The sequence below is a fragment of the Rhineura floridana genome, chromosome 16, assembly GCF_030035675.1.
Source record: "Rhineura floridana isolate rRhiFlo1 chromosome 16, rRhiFlo1.hap2, whole genome shotgun sequence".
NCBI lineage: Eukaryota > Metazoa > Chordata > Lepidosauria > Squamata > Rhineuridae > Rhineura > Rhineura floridana.
In genome coordinates, this window is record NC_084495.1 from 20,686,190 (window position 1) to 20,706,928 (window position 20,739).

The following is a 20,739-nucleotide window of genomic DNA, read 5'->3' on the forward strand; positions in this document are numbered from 1 at the left end:
AATTAAAAGGCAACAAAATCTTAAAAATCAGATAGAAACAAATCAGGAGGACTAAAATTATGTTCCAAAAGCCTGGGAAAATAGATCTTTGCCTGATGCTAGGAGGTTAGCAAAGTAGGCACCAGGTGGACCTCTCTGGAGAGAGCATTTAATATTTATGGGTGCCACCACTGAGAAGCCTCTCTGCATTATGCCATAAAATGGGGACCCACAGAAGGTCCTGTTCAAAAGATCTTAATGTACTGGGAAGTATATATGGAGACAGGCAGCCCTTGACATACCCTGGTCACAAGCTTCAAAGGCCAAAACCTGTATTTTGAAATGGCCTGGAAACAGAGAGCCAGTGCAACTGGCATAACACTGGGGTAATATGATTATAACCCCCAGTCCCAGGTAGGAAGCCAGCCACTGCATTCACAGCAAACTGAAGGTTCCAAACCACCTTCAAAGGCAACCTGAAGCAGAACACATTACAATACTTTAACCTGGAGAAGTTATCAGAGCTTGGATCACTGAGGCCAGACTTTCTTTATCCAGACAAGGATGTCGGCGGAGCACTCTGTGCCAAAGAAGCGACCTGTGTCTCCTGTGACAAAGAGAAATCTGGGAGCACCCTCAGACTCTGAACCCAGTCCTTCACTTCAACCCAAAGTGAGGGCACTTCCAGACTGCCACTATTTTTGGGTAGGATTCAATCACACATGGGCAAATACAGGCTATGCAATTATAGTTGATTGGGAGGTAAACCTGCTTCCCCAAAAGATTGGATTTTTTTTGTGATAAGCGACAGAAAAACGCACTGGAAAGTGTGGGACAATACTTGCTATGATGTCAGCTTCCTCCCACAAACAAAGCAGAGTGAATGCTCATAAATAGCCAACGGCATCTAATCTCCTTGCAAACAAATCAGATCGTTTGAAAATGCCTTGGGAAAGAGAAGAGCAACAGACACCGCATTAGATGAGGCAGCTTTTATTTCTCCATTGGGAGGCCCTCTAGTCCATAACACTAGTTGCACTGTAGACCCTGAAGGTATTAAAAGCCCTTCTTACCTAGTGTTTGGTATAACTCAGTCATCTTGGGATGGTCCCAACAAGTTGTCTGAGCCTGATGGCTGAAAAGAGAACCAAGATTGGGAGGAATTAAGCAACAGGCGACACCATACACTATTACATGGTCTATTTTTTTCCAGAGTTGTGTACTGGTGCAAGTGTGGGCATCTTGTGAGATTTGGGGGCAAAGAAAGGGATATCCTGGAAGATCCCACAGGCACTGTAATGTGCAGAGGGCGTGGGCAGGGACAAATGGCCACACATGCAAATCGCAGCAGGAGTGTCAGACCAGCTATGAAATAAAGCGATACAAGGGCTGAAGCACGTGGATGTCTCGAGGACCACAGACTCCTATAGTACTCCATACAGAAGTTGCAAGTGTTACTGAGTGCAACAGGGGTGTGTGTGTGTGGAATTGTGGGTAAGAAAACGCTGGATATGTGGCAAGAACATTCAACACTGCTATCAGTCACAACGGGCAGAACAAGAGAACAGGCTCATTCTGATGCAGCTGGACACTCACTTGATGTAGTATGGGACCTTATTGGGAGAAATAGCTCGTTCCCAGGGGACTTGGACCGAGGCTGCAAGGAAAAAAACGGGAAGGTGACGGGTAGAAAGGCCAATATGCATATGATCTAAATCAGCCTTTCCCAACCGGTGTGCCTCCAGATGTTGTTGGACCACAACTCCCATCAGCCTCAGCTATTGGCAATGCTGGCTGAGGCTGATGAGAGTTGTAGTCCAACAACATCTGGATGCACATTGGTTGGGAAAGGCTGATCTAAATGTTCCCATTATTTACCAGCAACTACACTTTCTTTTCTGATCTTCATACCTGGAAAATCACAGGGTTGTATCCAATTAAGTTTTACTCAGAGCAGACCCAATGAAATTAATAGATCTAAGTTAGCCACGGACATTGATTTAAAGAGGTTTACTCTGAGTAGGACTTGCACTGGATACAACCCATGGTCCCTTTTTTGCCTTCTGGGGAATATTTTGCTAAACATTTGCTAATGTTCAGTCATCCTTCAGCTCCTTCTCCTGAGTCTCTAGGGTAGGGATAGGGAACCTGTAGCCCTCCAGATGTTGTAAGACTGCAACTCCCATCAGCCCCAGGCACCATGGCCAATGGCTTGGGATTGATGAGAGCTGGAATCCAAGAACATCTGGAGAGCCACAGGTTCCTCCATTCCTGCTCTAGAAAGTGAAATCTAAGTGGGTCTGAGTGCTGATGCATCGTGTCTCTAGTGCACAGCCATGTACATACATGTGCATGGACACTAAGGCACCATGCAGTACACAACCTGCCATTTCACACACTGCAAGATATATTGTGAACTGTTGGTAATACCACAGGAAAATTAAGTTTTAAAAACCAGTAGATGGTGTAGCTAATACAAAGTAAATGAATACAGCATACAGTGGTAGAGCCTTTAATGACATGCAACAGTGGAGGGAATGGCTGACCGAGTGATCCTCAATGCAAAAACAGAAGAGTTACAGTGTTCCAGCTGGCCAGCCATGCCCTTTTCCAGACACTCCATTCCATTTTCCCACCCCTTCATTTTTCCATTAAAAAAATAAAAATAAAATCCTGTCCAGTAGAAAACTAGCACAGCAGGGAGTTGGGTGGGGCAAAACGTTACTCCCTGATGAGCTAGATTTTTTTTAAAACCTCCTAGAGAGATCTCTTAAACATTAAAAAAGGGCATTTTGCAGCCTGAAAAAGTACCATCCACTCTGCCACCTCAGAATACTAACATCTCATTCTGCTGCATGCACATACGGGGCTTGAAACAAACCAGGGAAATGGGTGGGGGGCAAAGACAGAACAGCTCTTCCCCTCCAAAGCCTGAAGTTGGAAACTTTGTTCACATACTTGAAAGGAAGTGCTGCGATCCTGGCCCAAAGTCCCGGTGGGCATCCTGAAGGTGTTTCAGCCGGTCGTTGACAGAGATCTAGGTAGAGGTTGGAAATGTCAAAGAAAGTTGAGCGGGGGGGGGGAACGTGCAGCATTTCAGCCTATGCAGCATTTCACGGCTGCAGCATGTGTGTGTGTGTGATTGTACAGGCACTTGAATTAGGCTACTGCAGCGCTGAACCCCCCACCTAAGTCTAAAGCTGAAGCCTGGCACAATATTTGTACAGCAGTGGAGCCATTTTGAAAGCACCCTCATCACATTTTCAGTACAAATGTACCTTTCCTTCATCAGGCTGCGTTTGAAAAACAACAACAGTTCTGCTGCAACTTTTCAGCAAAGCCAGCTGTGGAGAGCACCAAGTTGCTAACACCAATGACGTCATCCAAATAATTCCCCATCCCAATTATGCAGCTGTTCTTTAAAAAGGGTTTCCTTTTTTTTTTTAAAGTGAATATATAAGCAGATATACGTATATGTGAAGGTTTATAAATTAAATAAATAAATAGGGTAGGCAGCTTGCCTGAAGCATGATATAGAGGGAAGGCTCCGCATTTGACTTCATGGAATATACCATATTGGTTTGAATATAGGGAGCACTTTCACCCCAAATCTGGCTTGTATAAAACCTAAGTACAGCTTATAATCACGCTCTTATAGGTGCAGGGGCCATGATTGAAGAGATCTCAGTTTAGGGGTGCAGCCTGTATTTGGGGACGGCTTATGTTCAGACCAGTGCGGTACATCGGCTTTAATTTGCCTCTGGATGTTGGCTTTCACCAGCTAACAGAGTTCTTTTGCCAGTGCCTAGCATACAACTACACTCAGTGCCGTCTGGTTGTTACTGACCTGTGATGGGCCTTCTTCTTGTCTGAACCCGTAGAATCACAGAGTTGGAAGGGGCCTATTAAGGCCATCGAGTCCAACCCCCTGCTCAATGCAGAAATCCAAAGAGCTCATGCCAGTCAGCTTAGGGGTGGAGACCTCAGACCTGGGGCCCCAAATGCAGCCCTCCAAGCCTCCCTACTTGTCTCACAAGACTCTGCCCAGGTCACTCCCCTCACTGGCCCTGCTCCACACCCTCCTTGACTGATTTTGTCTGGCTGGAAAGCATCCTTGGAATCCGATACTTCCTGCTTGTCTGGAAGGCGGATGGAAAGTTATGCGTGATTATGTAGAAAACTCTTGGACATTTGCATGGCTGGGATGTACCCTGCTGCATGCAGGTAAGAGTCGCTTCCATTGCTCCACCCACTTTTTCCCATCTGGCCCCACCCACCTCTAGCATGCGGTCCCGGAAGGTTTCCATGAAGGAACGTGACCCTCCGATTCAAAAATGCTCCCCACCCCGATGCAGACAATTCTGAGCTAGATGGACGGCTGATCTGACTTGGTGCCAGGCAGCTCCTTAAGTCCTCCGGCCTCCTCACCTGCAGCTGTTTCCAGCGTGTGTTGATCTGTTCCAGGGCACGCGAGTTCTCCATGGACAGGTGCACATCCGAGATAGCGAGCTGATGGGCAAGGTCGTTCACGAGCTTCACTCCATCCTTCATGGGGGAGAGCTCCTCTTTGAACAACTGGAGATCCGCCCCATCCCAAAGGGAAGGAAGCAAGATGGAGGCAGAAAAAAAGGGAGAAAGAAGGAGGATAAGCCAGCGAGCCATTTCAGAGTCTAGAAATACAGGCAAATGGGGTTGAATGCACACAACCACACATGACCCAACTCAGGTTGGAACTGGTGGAAGAAAGCAAGCAAAGAGACATGATCCAGACCTTTCACCTGAGGGATGGGGAACTTTTGTGGCTTGGCAGGTCAAACCATCTGTTCCTACCCAGCTGGGCCAACTTCAACAGGGGTCTGGGACAACCCTCCTGTCAATCCCCAGATGCCATTGTCACAAGAGAAGAGCAGAGAGGCTTGGAGGGCTGCATTTGGCCCCCAGGCCTGAGTTCCCCACCCCTAGCGTAAGCTGACTGGCACGAGCTCTCTATGGGTTCAGACAAGGCAGCGGCCCATCATAAGTCAGTGACAACCAGGAAGCACTGCAAGTGGAGCAGGATGCTGGCCACTTGCTAAAGAACTCTGTTAGCTGGTGAAAGCCAACATCTGGAGGCAACCGTACTGGTCTGCATATAAGCCATCCCCAAATACAGGCTGCACCCCTAAACTGAGACCTCTTAAATCATGGCTCCTCTGACAGGTGGGTCATCCTGCCCACCAAAGCCCCTTGCGCAGTGTTTTCCTAGTGCTCAACAGCCAGCCGGTTGCAGGGCACCTGGGAGCCATGGTATAAGGGGTTCCACCAGCCCTGCACTTGGCAAAACACTGATCATAGGTCTGGCAAAAAGTTCCTTGGGACCAGAAATTGATTGTTAAACCACTCTGGAAATTCTAGCTCTGGGAGGGGAATAAGGGTTTCCTAACAACTCTCAGGACCCTTTACAAATTATAGCTCCCAGGATTCTTTGGGGGGAGGCATGACTGTTTAAAGCGGCATGATGCTGCATTAAATGTGTAGTGCGGATGGGGCCAACATCTAAAACGATTAGAAAAGAATGGACGCAAGATAATCATGGTGACCCTTTACAACAGCAATGATAGGTGATAACACAACCTGGCAATACTACTCTAACTAACACCTGCAGTGGGAAAGGAAACCATGGTCTCTATTCAGGCGCAAACCAACAAAGTGGAATTGAAGGATTACACCTCACGCATCTGATAAGTGTAATCCATAAAATGTTACGCCATACGTAAGTTTGTTAGTCTTTTAAGGTGCCACAAGGCCCTTTGCTTGTTTTCAACAACATCTCTGTCTCCCCACTTGTCCCCTCCAGGTCAAATGGACAAGTCGAGGGTGAGGCCATGGCCTCAAACTACCTTGGTGGTCTGGATGTGCTCTGGCAAAGAGTCGATGAAGAGATCTCCAATGGGCTCCCAGGTCTCCCGCATGCTCTCAGCTTGGTTGAGGGTGGTGCTGAGCTCTTCCATGGTGCCCTTGATCTCCAGCAGCTGCTCCAGGGTCCGCTCAATGTGGCGGTGCTGGTCGACGCAGCGGGCGGTGAGCTTCTCCCACAGCTCGCTAGCCACAGTTGCCTGTTTCCACACAAAACGGCTGATGTTCTGGATCCGGTGTCTTGGGGAGACATCTAGAAATGGAGCAGGAGGAAGGGTGAGGACAACCGCTCAGGAGACCCCCACTTAGGAAACTGCCTCACACTGAGTCAGACCACTGGTTTATTGAGCTCTGTATTGTCTACGCCGGTGGGGGGGGGGACTGGATCCAGCTGGCAGGTTGGATGCTTATACACACACACACACACACACACCACAGGTCAAGGTTGACAGGTGGGCAGGGCCACCAGACCAACCTCAAGGGTAGCCCCAGAGTGAGCGAACTGCAGTAATCCAGCCTAATCAGGTTGCTGAAATTTGAATGTGTCTTCAGCATGGTGAAATAGGCACAGTGGTATTGCTTGGGCTTCTGGAAACAAAATGGCTCGGCTGTGCTCAGAGAAGGAGCAAGGGGAAGTAGGGGCGTGGCCTTAGAGGCTACCCACCAAAACATCACCAGACATGGGAAAAACCACCCACTTCAAAAAAAAATGTTTACGAGCTTCCACACCTGCAGTGACTATAAATGGGTTATTTTTACTTATCGAATTTTACGAGGTAAGAGGAAACCTGAAAGTAAAAAAAAGTATGGGCTGGCATTTTGATGATGTGGAATGTGGATGCCGCAAAACAAACTCGTATGCAAGAGCAGCACGGACTCCACAACACATCCAAGTAGCATCCTAACCCCTCTTCCCTAACTGACCCTCCTCATTCTGAAGAATTGACTCTGAGTTGCCTTGGGATGCTCTTCTCCAACCCACGTTTAGGGCATCTGCCCAGTTGCAGCCTTCAAGGTATCATCTCTTAATGAGGCTAACCTCTATGATATTCCTCTGAAGGTCAGGAGCATATTATCCCCTGATAAGCTCATGGAGTATCCAGGACATGGAGGGATTATGGGATCTCTCCAGCATGACACAAAGCAGGTGCCTTTTGGCTCTCACCCAGCAGGACTAGAAGAGGCTACTTGACAGTGGAGCATGGGTGGACTGGGAAGGGTCATGAAGGGTGGGGAGGGTTGCACACCTTTGCTGTCTGGATTGGAGTCCTCCACTTCTTCAAACGGGTGCTGTGTGAGAAAGGCTTGAGCCGACTCCAAGACAGAGTAAATGTACGGGCCCCGAGACTTCACTTCTTCCATAAATGCCTGTGTCGGGGAGAAAGAAGCAGGAGTGAGCTGCAAAGCTGTCACCATGGCACATGACAACCCAGTGCTAGCTTCAGGATTTTGGGTGCCCTCAAGCATGCCACCCTCAATGGGCTCCTCCTAACCTGGAAGAGGTGGGATGAGGAAGAGGGGAACTGAGAATTCTCTTAGGCTGCATTGGATCTATTTGGATATTCTGTGCAAGGTGGAAATAGTAACATTGTTAAGATGGTGGGCCCTCTGCTGGTCTTGGGGCCCTGGCAAATGCCCTACTTTGCCAACCCTGCTGGAGCCAGCTCTGCAACACACTGAATTTACACAAGACATAGGACAGGGCAGCTGATGTGTTGGCCAAGCTCTGCTCCAGATAGGCCAGCATTGGGGAAGCATCGCAGAACACCGTAAAGCAGAATAGAGCCACCAGTAATACACTACTATTGTGCCAAGAACATGTTGCAGAATGCACTAGCAATAAAACGCCAGTCTGGAGGGGCCCAAGTGGATGGCCATCACTGCATCCCATGGGCCATCTTGTGGGCACATACCGCATGCCTCTCCTTCTCCTGCTGCACCAGGAGGACGTCCCCGCGGAGCGGCAGCTGGGCGGAGAGTTCCTCATCTTTCTGGCTGAGCCAGTCTATGATCTCTTGCAAGGGAATCTGCAGCTTGCCACTGTGGTCCGAGAAGGCCTCCAGGCGAGCCCTGAGGAAACAGAGGCAGGTGGGCAAAGGAGAATGAGACCACAAACAAAGAAGGATGGTGTTCTAAACAATCATTAGCATAAACCACAAGTTTGGCATGATGTCCGAATAGAGATCAAGGTGACCAGGTGTCAAGGAGGATAAAGCTTCTGCACCTTTAATTGCTCTCCAAAAGACACTGTTTATAACACACCAGGAGACTCAAATTGGGGACTTAGGCAACAAGGCCCAGGACCCCTGGGCTGCATATAAACCACACATTTAAAGTACCTTCTCCCCCCCCGACTCCTGGGAACTGTAGTTTCCCCCTCACAGTGCTACAATTCCCAGCATCCTTAACAAGCTACAGTTCCCAAGATACTGGGAGGGGCGGACATGAGCTTTAAATGAATGGTGTGTACTAGGGACGGAAAGGTCTGTCTTTTGCTTCTCAGTTCCTCATTTTTCCAATGTTAAATTCAGTTCTTGATAAATTCTGCTGGAAATGCAAAATTCAAGCATTGCAACTGAAATTCAACTGAATTGAAATTCTCACCCATCCCTGGTGTGTACGCAGCCTTACTCCTTCAGACACCAAGGAGTTCCTATCCCAGCCTTTCCCAACTAGTGGGCCACCAGATGTTGTTGGACCACAACTCCCATCAGCCTCAGCCAGCATTGCCAATGGTCAGGAAAGATAGGAATTGTGGTCCAACAACATCTGGTAGCCCACATCCTGATTGTTCCTGTGCTGCAATGCCACCCTGATAATGGCCACAGAGGGTACTGCAGCTGATCAGCTCAGCTGGACCATGTGACCTGAGGAACCAAAGAGGGCCCAACTGGCTCTATATCATTGTTGCTAACGGCTTGGTTCCTTAGTCATAGGAGCAGAGGAAGCCGCCTTATGCTAAGTCAGACCATTGGTCCATCTAGCTCAGTGCTGACTACACCGACTGGCAGTGGCTCTCCAGGGTTTCAGACAGACGTCTTTCCCAGCCCTGTCTGGTGATGCCAGGGCCTGAGCATGAGACCTTTTGCATGCAAAACATGTACTGTGCTGCTGAGCTATGGCCCTTCCTTTTCAAAGTCCAAGAACCTGTCCCCCTGCCCCGCCTCCTTGCTCTGGAGGCAGTCAACCCCCAGCCTGCCTTTAACCACAGTCATTGAAAGCTTAGAAAACACACCAGTCAGGAAACTAGACAAGAACTTTAGTTCTGTCTCTCTTGAACAAGGACAGAACAGACGCAGGAAATGCCTGACTCCACCTAGATATAACTAAGTCTAGTGCCACCTAGTGACTAAACTATAGAATGACAATGTCCACTCAACCACATCTTCTGCCTTTGGCCCTTGAACAAACTGAGCAAGAAGGGAGTTTCCTACCCTCTGCATCAGCAGCCTCTCTTGCAGCCAAGCTGCAGCCTGCTACATCAGTAGCTGCAGCTTTTCCAGTCTCCCCAAATTCCCTCTTCTGCAGATAGCTAGGAAGGCACAGAATCCTCCTTTGCATTTGGACATCCTAAGCAGTATCTATCTGCATCAACTTTAGTATCTGCCAGACTGGCTTACATAGGCCACATGAAAACAAGGCACTCTGCCAGGCATCTCACCGAAGGCTGTGCGATTTCTTTTTAATTTCATTCCAGCAAAGATTCATCTCAAGAGGCATCTGTGGCCCAATGGCACCGTTCAGGGGCTTTTGGCTCACACAGGCTGGTGCAGCACCATCTTGGGCTGTTTTAACCTAAGCATAAACACAGGAAGTAGGAAACACCATTATCAAAGGAAAGGGGAAAGTACTTGGTGACCACAAGACAAGAGGACCTCTTTTTCCTCGGGGGGGGGCTGTAAGGGAGGGGATTTTTTTGAACTATCCTAAAAATTCATTATTAATCCAAGTGTTAACTGATAAAAGATATTTTAGTTGATTAACCAATTACCTTCGCATGAACGTAGAAAATGAAGAGCTTGGATTAAAAAAAAGATTTTTTTTAGTTTACTTTTACATCATTAAGTAATTTTTAAAAGCCCAAATATAGGGGGACGGCTCTACCTGTTATTTTACAACCAGGAGGAGCATCTGGTATTCTGTACATAGATGTTGGTCACATCCACACCATACATTTAAAGCACATTTGACACACATGGCTTCCTGCTGAATGTTCCTGTTGAGTGCCTTCCTTCACAATGCTCTAGTCCATTTTGGTGTAGTGGTTAAGGTGTTGGACTACAACCTGGGAGACCAGGGTTCAAATCTCCACATAGCCATGAAGCTCACTGGGTGACCGTGGGCCAGTCACTGCCTCTCAGCCTCATGAAAACCCTATTCATAGGGTCACATTAAGTCGGAATCGACTTGAAGGCAGTACATACACACACAGTTCATTTCCCCTCCCAAATAACTTCCAGGTTATTTCCCCCTAAAAGTCAGCATTCCAAGTTCACTTAGTCCTCATTGGGCTTCCCTCCTTACCCTCTCTCTCTCTTTCTCTCTCTCTCTCTCTCCCCCCTCAGGTTAATGTATTTCTGCAAACTTTGGGGTTCCTCCTATCCTGCTGATACCTCTCTCTTGGGCATGGTGGTGCTATTTTGGCTACCTAAGGGTTGGCACTCACACCCAAACACTGGAAATAGAAGGAATATAATGAGAAGCAGTGGTGGCTGGTGGCTCCATGTCAGTGGGGCAGTGGAATCCACTCTGGGTTTTAGTCCAAACTTTCAAGGAGCTGTCCAAGGTGCTGAAACATATTCCTTTACTAGATTGGGCCAGGATCTGCATAGTCCAGCATTCTTTGCAAGAATCCCAGCAACTACAGACACAGAATGTTCCCTGGTGGATTATTTTATGCCCCATGCTCCCCCTCCAAACTTTCGCAGTTGGATGACAAGCCAACAATCTAGTAGGGAAGTCCGGCTAACTTTTTATCTTCTGAGGGTATTTAACCCTCTTTCATATCAGGGGTGAAGAACCTCTGATCTGTGGGACAAACTTGGCCTTCCAAGAGTTCAAATCTGGCCATGAGGCCAAATCACACCAGCCTGCCCCACAAACACCTGCTGTCAGATGTGGGGCAGATAAAGATGTGGTTGCCAATGCACAATCAGGATCCATAAAGTCTGCTCCAAATTGTCCATTCGCAAGGGAAGGCCAGCTTTGGATCAGCAGCTCAAGAGAGATCCCTGTGAGGAACTCGCTCGTGCAGCCAATGTCTGCAAAAAGCCAGGAAGCTGCTGGGTGGGAATCCCTGCGCAAAATGCTTTGCCAGCCCTATGCTCAATGCTTCCCAAAGCCCCTTGTGTTGTGGTTCCCAAGTGCCTGACAGCCAGCGCAGGATTTTGACCAGGTGGGTTGGACAACCCACCTGCCAATCATCAGATGTCACAATGACATCACGTGACTGACAGATGGTGGACGAGATAAGGATATGGCCCGCAGAGCTAAAAAAGTTCCCCACTTTTGAATAGGAATTGGGCGTCTCAGACTTGCTATTTCCAATAGGACGAAAGCTGCCAATGTCACCAGTGGGAGGGAAGTTTCCTCCCACTTTTGAGGGCCAGGCACAGGGGGGGGTGCACTCCAATTAGGACCATGGCAGGAGCAAGGGTTAAAGCCCCCTTCCCAGTCCCAATCCTGCTCTCCCCCCATAAATAAAAACACAGCTACACAAGCAGCAATGAAGCACATGATAAACACCACACAGAGCTTGGCCCTAGTTAAAGTCCGGCTAACATTTCCTACACGCCACCTTAAGACTCTTACATACTGCAGACTTTTGTACTCGGACATCATGCCCAGCCTTTTCTCTCTCCCCTGCTCCCTCTGCCTGTTTTGCTTAATTTCCAGCCTGAATAAGAGTTCTCAGAATGGAAAAGCTGCTTTACGATACTGTGACATTCTAATCAATACCTAGGGCCCCTCCAGGCGACATATTTATTCAACATTCATCCTAATGTACTTGTGCAAAGCTTACGTGGAGGTTAGAATATATCTAGTCCTTAATGAGCATTCATTCTGATTTGTTTGTAGAGCAGGGATACGGCAGTGAGAATTCATCCTGATTTGCTTGTGGGGTGTTTACATGGCTCTCTGTTAATAATTTGCTTATGCATTTCTCCATCACTTTCCAAACTGCAAGAAGTTCACTTTTTTTTAAAGTGGCTTTGTTGATGACAGCGCCCTTTTATCCATTTTACATGCACAAACCTAAAATTTCAGTATATATGTGACTGAATCCCTTCTGCAAAATACTGACTGTGTGGAGGCACCCCTTATCAAGGTATTACCCTACTGTAACTTTTGGGTCCCCTCCCCCCGCGCCCCCCGCAATTGATCAACATGACAACCTACATCTTGCCCTTCACTGTATCCTCATGGGAAGGAAATCTGTTTGAATTTCTGACAGTTCCTGCAAATATGAAAGGCACAAGTATTCTAGAGGAATGCTATTAGGTCATGTTCAAGATCTTGTTAACATATAAAGCCCTGAACAACCTGGGACCAGGTTACCTGAAAGACCACCTCCCCCTATATAGACTTGTAAGATCATCTGGAGATTCTTCTCATGACACTGTTGTTGTTGTTGTGTGCCTTCAAGTCGATTACAACTTATGGCGACCCTATGAATCAGCGACCTCCAACAGCATCTGTCGTGAACCACCTTGTTCATATCACTATAGCCCCACAGAATATCATAGGATGGTGACCCAAAAACGGGCATTTTTCTGCTGTTGCCCCTGTACTGTGGAATACTCTTCCCTCTGCCTTATGTAAAGCAGCAACCATCACATTTGCTTTAGATGTCTTGTAAAGGTGTATATTTTGCCTGGGCTTTCCCTAACTCATAAGATCGGACCTTGATTCATGTGTACGAATTCCCTGAATTTCTGTTTTACTTGCTTTTATATGCTTTTTATGGTTTTATATTGTTTTAAGGTTGTATTTTTGTTTAAACGGAGAATGTTTTCCTATTGTACATACTGTACACAGCTTCGAGATTTATAAAACATTAAGCAGTTTAGAAATGGTTTTAAATAAAGAATTGACTAGCTAACTAACTAGACTACTAACGCTTCTGATGCCGAGGCAAAGGCAAAAACAGAATATACCTCTGACATTTAAAAAAAGAACAGCTACACTTAGTTCTATTTTAAGTGAGCAAGGAGTTTGAATAGCAATAGCAAGTAGACTAAAAGAATGAATCACTCCTGAGAGTGGCATGAGTCTTCCATCCTTCTCTCCAAGGAACTACGAAAATACCTAACCGTAATACATACATTTCCTTAACACACAAAAAGCTTATTTTCCTAACCGATGTCTTTAAAACATAGGCATTATTTAGGATATCCATCTTACTCTGCAAATGGATTTCGGGACTGAGCAAAATGGGAGGATCTTGCTCTTAAGCAGATAAAAGAGCATTCTCGTTTGTTATGATCTGTGGGCAACACAAACTGAAACTGCCCAGATACACACGTTCCACATTGTAAAGAAAAACAGCACCAACAATGCAAAAATCCAAAAGGGTTTTCATAAATGAAGTTTCTGGTAGAGAATTAACAGTCAACACCCATATCCAATCTGCCATTGATTGCATCAACATCCAAGCCACGTTGGTGCCTTGGGTGGGTCTGCCAGGCTCCCTCTTTACCTCTTTCTAAATGGTCACCAGTTAATGTTTAATGTATGACAAATGGAAGCTGCAACAAAATGTTGCAGTTTGGAATGCTCCTGTTCAGGACGCTTCATTCCATTCCTCCTGCCCCCCCTCCCCCGGTCAATCAGGATTCTGTAACCACGGAGTACTCTTGGTCCCCACAGGGCTGTTTATGGGGTTTTGCCCTTGGATTCCCTCCTTTTGTACTTCTGCAAATCTTGGGGCTCCTTGAAACCTTCTGATATTTTCCTTTTGTGTGTGCGTGGGGGGGGGGTCATTTTGGCTACATAAGTATTAAGTAGCCACACAGAATGCCTGAACATCAGAAATAGAGGGATCAAGTGAGACCAGTGGGGCTGGTTCAACTGGGCAAGTGGGGCACTGCCCCGCCAAGCTCAGTCTGCCCTCAGCCAGCCCCTACCTACCTCCTTACTTACAACCAATCTAAGGCATGGTTACACTGACTGTCAGCCTCTCCTCAAGCCTGGTGCCAGCAGGTGGCTAGGTCGGGCACTGGCCTGAGGGCCCAGGAGCTCACAGGGCACCCTCACCACCAGTGCTAGGCCTGGTCACCTTCTCCCACCACCCATCTGTGTAGCTGTGGGGGTCTGCCAGTGCCGCTACCACCGTGCCTACAATGTCCGTGAGACAAAGCTTCCCATGCCATGGAGGCCTCACATGCTTCTGGAGGTGGTTGTGGAAAGGCTCGTGGCGGAGAGCCCAGAGCCTCCAGCCACTGAAGGAATGGGTGAGGGGCTGAGGAGGAAGTGGCACCGAAGAGCCCCAGCAGCAACAAAGACAGACAGTAGGAGGAGGCGACTAGGCCCAGAGCAGGTGGTGGTGATGAGGGGCCCACTTTGCCTGAGGGCCTCCAGAAACCTGTAACTGGCCCTGCTCCTTCTCCTTAGTCTCAGTGTTGTCTTTGCAGAATTCAGCAGGGAGAAGGATGGAACCAAAACCAGAATTAATTGACTCTGCCTCCAGCCCTTTGCTCCGGCTCCACCTAATGTTGACTTCCTTGCCTTCCGCCCTACCAGTCCCAACGGGCATCAGCCTCCACTGCGTGGGGTCTGCAACAAAATGTTGGAGTGCTTCCTGTTCAGCATTCCTGACACTCCACAACATCACCTACCACCACCACCCCATCCAGTTTTCATTCCCTGCCTCCCAACAGTCAGCATTCCATGCTCACTGAGCATGCTCAGTTCTCAATGGCCTTAGGATTTTTAGGGTTCCTTCTCTTTACGTTTTTTTTTCTAAAGACTCTTTTTTTTTTGCACACTTGCAAACCCAAACCAGCTGATATCTTGTACACTGCCAATGCTGTTTTGGGTATTTAAAGACTGGCACTCTGATAATGGCGATCGCTATTATTATATATGATAATCTGCTATTTTTAAAAAACTGTTAAAATGCCATCTGTTGGAGTTTTCTGGTTTTGTATTGCTGCCTATCAGCACATTGACTGCAATTATTAATTTGCTGTTTTTGTGATCTTATCTTATATTTTTCTCTTTCTTTTTAGCATAAGCTATTTAAGATTAATTTAGTTTTCTGTGGAAAAGCAGCTGCAGCTAGCCAGAAGCAAGCCACTAATTTGGGCTCCCAGGTACCAGCCCAAAAGGAACATTTCCAGTATTAAAATGAAGTCCAGGACTCTCCACAAACAACACACACAATTGCTCGGGGCTGATAATGTTTAATGGTACATCAACGAAGCTGCACCTAACCTGAGATTTGAGCCGGCGAGTACTGGACCAAGGACTGGGAAACTCAGGGCATGTACACATTATTGGCTTACAACACAGCGAGGCCATTTTTTTCCTCACTGCGTCTCAGTTCAGATTTGCACACCGCTGTACACATCAGCACGGTTTGGGTGTGTATCGAAATCTCCTGCTCCATGTACACACCAGTGGGTGGAGACAGGGTGAGGATGTCTTAGACCAATGTGTGTTGCTTGGCTTGTTTCCCCACCTTGTCTCTCCATCCAGAATATCATCAACATGCTCCCATCATTTGCGCATGCGCACAGGTGTTTATTTACATGTCTGCACACACTCCCTCGCCCTTGTGTTTACCTGATTTCCCCTATTCCAGAAGGGATTTAGGACCACACCCAGCAAATACTTTTTGTAAATACCTGGGATTTGCCACACATTGATTAAGGTAACAGTTCTCAGGTCAGAGAGAAGCTGGCTTGGGGGAAAGCGAGGCTTCTGGGGCAGGCTTGGGCTCTACCTAGGACTGCTAGGTGTCCTTCGTTCACACCCTTAGATGGAGTAGAAACTGGCAGTTCAGAGCTAGCTCCTTTTAGGACAGGAGTGGAGTCCGGGAGTGCCTGGCGGGCCAGGAGGTTGCACTACTTGGCTCAGGGGGCGGAGTCTCACCATATCTGACAGGGGTGGGGCCTGACTGAAAAAGGGGTGGAGCCAAAGGCAAAAGCCCAACAGGACCACACACCCATGTCTCCCCTAGCACTTTCACTTCATCATGCATTTGATTGGGTGACCATTTTTTGTGGTGAGGGTTCTAGGGAAAATAGCCTGCTATTAGTCATTTTATATGAAGAAAATATCTCAAAGCAACTTGACAAGATAAAAATACACCACAGGATAAAACACACCACTTTGCTTCTGACCTCTCATTATTTTCCTCTGCCTAGATTCCCTAAGAAGGAGGCTATAACTCAGGAACTGTGGATCAAACCTTGAAATCTGGCTCTTTCATTTACGAAATACAAACACTTCCTAATGCACATAAATTCACAGTCTGCTACCTGGCGTAAAGTAATCCAGGAAGCCTGGTCTGGGCTTCTATGTTGGCCAACTACTTATCTGCACCATTTGCCTTCACATTACCCCAAAGTTCCATAAATAAACTTAATAAACTTTAATTTATAGGCCGCGTATCTGGCCAATGGCCACTCTAGGCGGCTTACAGTAAAATATGATAAAATACAATAAATAAGATATAGTCAATACATTACATACAAGTTCAGTATAATAAATTATCAGCATTTCAATACAAGGCTAATTTATCCTAGAAGTCTCAGAGGTTGTAAAGGCCTGGTTAAAGAGCCAAGTCTTCAGGCCCTGGCGAAATATTTCTAGGGAAGGGGCATGTCGAAGATCTATTGGGAGGGAGTTCCAGATCGAGGGGGCCGCCACAGAGAAAGCTCTCTCCCGAGTCTTCACCAACCTAGCCACTTTAGTTGGCGGAACTGAGAGCAGGTCCTGTGTGGCAGATCTCGTAGGGCGGCACAATTTATGACGGTGGAGGCGCTAAATGATTAGTGCACCATGATCAGTGCACTTCCTTTTTAACCTCTACTTTTGACAGGTGGAAGCATAACGTAGTGCACACACATGCTGCAAAAGAAAGGTGCAGTAGGGCTCACTGATAAAATGCAATGATGGCTTGATGTCATTCCCAACACGTTTCAAGTTTGTTGGGATATGTATTCATCAGATAGCTCAAAATCCAGTAGTCAGTACAGCAAAGGTGGGGATCGCTAGTTTGTAGGCTGGATGTAGTCCACAACATCCTTGCGCCTCTCCATAATGCCAGCCTCTCCTCTAGGTATGGGGAAGAAATCCATTTCAATTTGCACTGAAAGATGAACCTACCTAATTCACACTTTCAGAAACAATATGCAGACTGGAACACAGCTATCCTTCACATTTCTCTGAATTTTGCAATACAGTTCTTCAAGGCGAGTAATGTGTAAAGAAAGGCATAAACTGTTTTAATGTAACAAAATGTATACATTGCTTGATTGTAAGAAAGCGTCTAAGCAGTTTACAAAAGTAGAGTGTTCATAAAAATGCATACAGCAGTGAAAAGAACATATAAAAATTCATTAGATCAGGGGAAATTGCTTTGCAAAAGCATGTATATTAGGCAAACTTGCATACAAAAATTTATATATTAGGAGAAATTCGCACTAAAATGCTGATGAGAGCACTTAACAAAAAGTAAAGTGGTGTGGAGAGGTTGGAAAAATGAGAATCAGAGAGAAACCAAAACTGACAGAGTCGCTCATTCCTACTCTTCTCCTTGCGCCACCTCCAGGGCTCTGTTTCATAGTGATTGCCTCTTGCGGTGCCACTGTGACATTATTTGCGCTGGCCATAGTTTCCCCCTCGAACTAACTGGCCGTTTCTTCTTCAAAGCAATGTAGCGTTTATAGCCTTCCATTAGAAGCCGTCAACCTCAAGGCCTCCAGCAATGGCAGGCTGAAGCCTTGTAAGGCTCTTAGCACAAAGGCACCCTAAGGGAGTGTTGCTGTTGGGAGGGCAAAGGCTACTCAGCAACAATATTACATGGTCTAGGGAAGGAGCCAGGAGGGGGATTCTAACAGAGAATTTGGTCCATGGGGGAGGGGGAATTCTCCAGCAAAATCTCCTAACATAGATTTGCTTGTAAAAATTCAAGTGCATATATTCTACTTTTCAATATATAGATATTACAGCATTCCCTATTATGGAAATTATATTTGAAGGCTTAGGAATGTTGGGGAGAAGATTGGGTGTAAAGTACTGCATTTGGCAAACTAGTTCTTAATATTTTGAGGCTTAAAAGGTTGCACCAAAAAACTTTTAAGATTTCAATTGCTTTTTTTAAGAAGGCTTGCTCTAAGTATTTTCAACGAAACTGGACAACTCTGCAAATTTGCAATGTCCGATTACAATTTTGGGAAGCGTCAATTCTTGTCAGTTTTGCACCTGTTCTAGGGAGCGCGTTGCAAATGCAGCAGGACCACAGTTGGCAGCATCTATCTACCTGGCAGGAAAGTGGCTAGGCAGAGGTCAGGTTGGTGCATCAATCTCAAGACGGCCTTTAATTTTACAGGCCCCTGATCTGCAGCGACATCAAAAGCAACACAGATTAGGGAAAAAAACAGGCAGCACAAAGAAAACTTAGACAGATAAGCATCAGAAATCATTCATGCCACTGCTGCATCTCATGACTCCTTCGAAATGGAGAGCTGTTGCCTTTTTATGCACTGATTCTCACAATGCTAAAGTAGGTTAGCCTTCCTCCGTCAGCCAGGAACAATGTTCAGAGGTAGACACCCCAAGCCATGGAGGAGAGCCCTAAGGGAATGGGTTTTTTTTTCCAGACCACCCGTTTGCCACAGAGTGACGGCAAAAGACAACTCCAGAGGTTTCAAAACCCACCGCCACATGGAGCCAGGGGTCAGACCAAACATGCAACCTTGCACAAGAGGTTCATAACTCACCAGGAGCCACAGGACATCGAAACAATGCGATGGCCAGATGTGAATGGTGCCCCCATCACTCCTTCCCCCAAACCCAAATCTTCTGGGGGAGAAGGGGGGGGGACAGAAATCAGTTTCAGCATCAATACTCCAACTGCTCCCTACAATTGCAGGGAAGTCAGGCTGGTTGATTCACCCCACCCTGCCCAGAGATCAGATCCACATGAACGGCTTTGTCTGTAGATCCACACACGCACCCTGCCGTTGCAGACGGCTCTCCCTTACCTGCGCAGAGGTGAGGATCCCCAGCAGGGCTCCCCGGCAGCTCCATGGGAAAGCATGTGCTGACCACCACCCTTCTTGAAGCCATTCAAAAAAGAGAAAGAAGGGGGGGGGACATCCAGCAGCTGCAGGCAGGAAAGGAAGGGAGGGCGGGCAGAAAGGAGTGGCTTGCTACCCTCTTTGCTGACCCCCTAGGAATCTTGCAGGGGGGTGGCAGCAACAGCCACTGTTTGGCCTGTGAATCGCAGCATTGTTTGTGTGGAATTCCAACACCCTCCAAACCACTTGATTCTTGGGGGAGGGGGAGTGAGCAGCTGCTTATGTGAGAGGGAGGCTGAAGGTCACGGGCAGGATCCTGCCTTCCTAGCGTGGACTTGTGACAGTCACGCTCAACTCTGTGATGCTCAGACCAACGGAATGCCAGCTCAAAACAGGAACCTCCACAAGAACAGAATAAGTGAACCCAGTGTGCTGTCTCCAACAGTGAACAGCCAGATGCTCGGAAGTCACAGTCATAAACAGGGCGTAGCATATCACACAGTGCATGGTAGGGAAGGCAGGGCACCCATGTGGATTGCTGCCCAATTAGATCTGAACCAAGTCTCTCCCCTGCCCCAACGACATCTTAACTGCATCCACACTATGACCCTTTAGCTCTGAGGCATTGCCCCTCTGCAATCAGCTGGAAGTGGAATTAAAATGGAGCACTTATAGTGCAATATGATCCCAGAAGTGCCCTTTCCCATGACCAATATCCCGCAATAGCATTTACTTACAAGTTAAATGCCACTCTGCCTTCCTCACATTCTTTGGAATCCATGGAACAGTGGAGGCTGGACCATTTGGGCGAATGGGGCACTACTCCACCAACTTCTGGGTACGCCAGCCCCCACCTGCTTGCCTTTTTACTTACAAAGAGTCTTGGAGAGGGGGGCTGTCTGCTTCCCCCTCCTTAATCTCAATATTGCACCTTGTAGAACTCAGCAGGGAGCAGGAGGATGGGGACAAAAGTAGGATTCGTTGGCTCTGCCTGTCATTGGCTCTGGCGCCACCTACTGTTGGAATCCCAGCTTTCCGCCTTATCAGTATAGGCACCAGCCACCAATGCTATACTTTGTGATGGGGCTTGGTGCATGACGCAGGGAGAAAAGGTCTCTGTGTATGCGTGTGTGGGGAAACCAGCTGTTTTCTTGAAGACTAAAAGCACTTCAGTGTTGCTACTTTCAGCTGGGATTCAATTACATACAGCAATTTCAGGCTGCACTATTGAAGTTGATCTGACACTCTTGCACAACAAATCCACCCCCCCCCAAAAAACAGGACTTTTTGTGATAAGTGACAGGAAAATGTGTGGGATCATGGGCCTCTCAAGACATCCTTTTTATTGTGCATTTGTGATGATTTGTGCTCATGAAGGTACCAGGACAGTTATACACAGGGTTGGCCCCAGGCATGCTGGGGCCTTTGGGCACCAGCCTGCCCTGGCACTCCTCTTCTGCGATTCGCGGCAGGATTGGTACCGCAGATCGCAGGGCGGGAGATCCCAAGCTGCCCCCCATTCCCCCTCTCTGCCGTTTTTTCAGCAGCATGCCTGCACGTGCAGGTTTGCCATCAATCAAGATGGCGGCAGAGGCTTCAGCCCCTTAGGGAATTG

The 20,739-nt window shown here is 47.3% G+C and overlaps 1 protein-coding gene across 7 annotated transcripts in view; it reads right to left on the reverse strand.

Annotated features, from left to right (window-relative positions):
• Nucleotides 1-20,739, reverse strand: part of DRP2 (dystrophin related protein 2) — a 60,675-nt gene that overhangs the window by 25,251 nt on the left and 14,685 nt on the right. For 5 of the 7 annotated variants that reach the window (XM_061598544.1, XM_061598542.1, XM_061598548.1 and 2 more), the window contains 8 exons: nt 9,536-9,669; nt 7,788-7,944; nt 7,122-7,242; nt 5,859-6,127; nt 4,408-4,554; nt 2,938-3,016; nt 1,576-1,636; nt 1,053-1,114 (listed from right to left, as the gene is read on the reverse strand). In XM_061598544.1, the coding sequence (XP_061454528.1) occupies nt 1,053-1,114; nt 1,576-1,636; nt 2,938-3,016; nt 4,408-4,554; nt 5,859-6,127; nt 7,122-7,242; nt 7,788-7,944; nt 9,536-9,594 (955 nt within the window). In that variant the 5' untranslated portion in view covers nt 9,595-9,669. Of the gene's footprint in view, nt 1-1,052; nt 1,115-1,575; nt 1,637-2,937; nt 3,017-4,407; nt 4,555-5,858; nt 6,128-7,121; nt 7,243-7,787; nt 7,945-9,535; nt 9,670-17,208; nt 17,227-19,088; nt 19,183-20,739 lie in introns of those variants that run through there. The other 2 variants (XM_061598547.1, XM_061598545.1) reach the window with 2 other exon arrangements.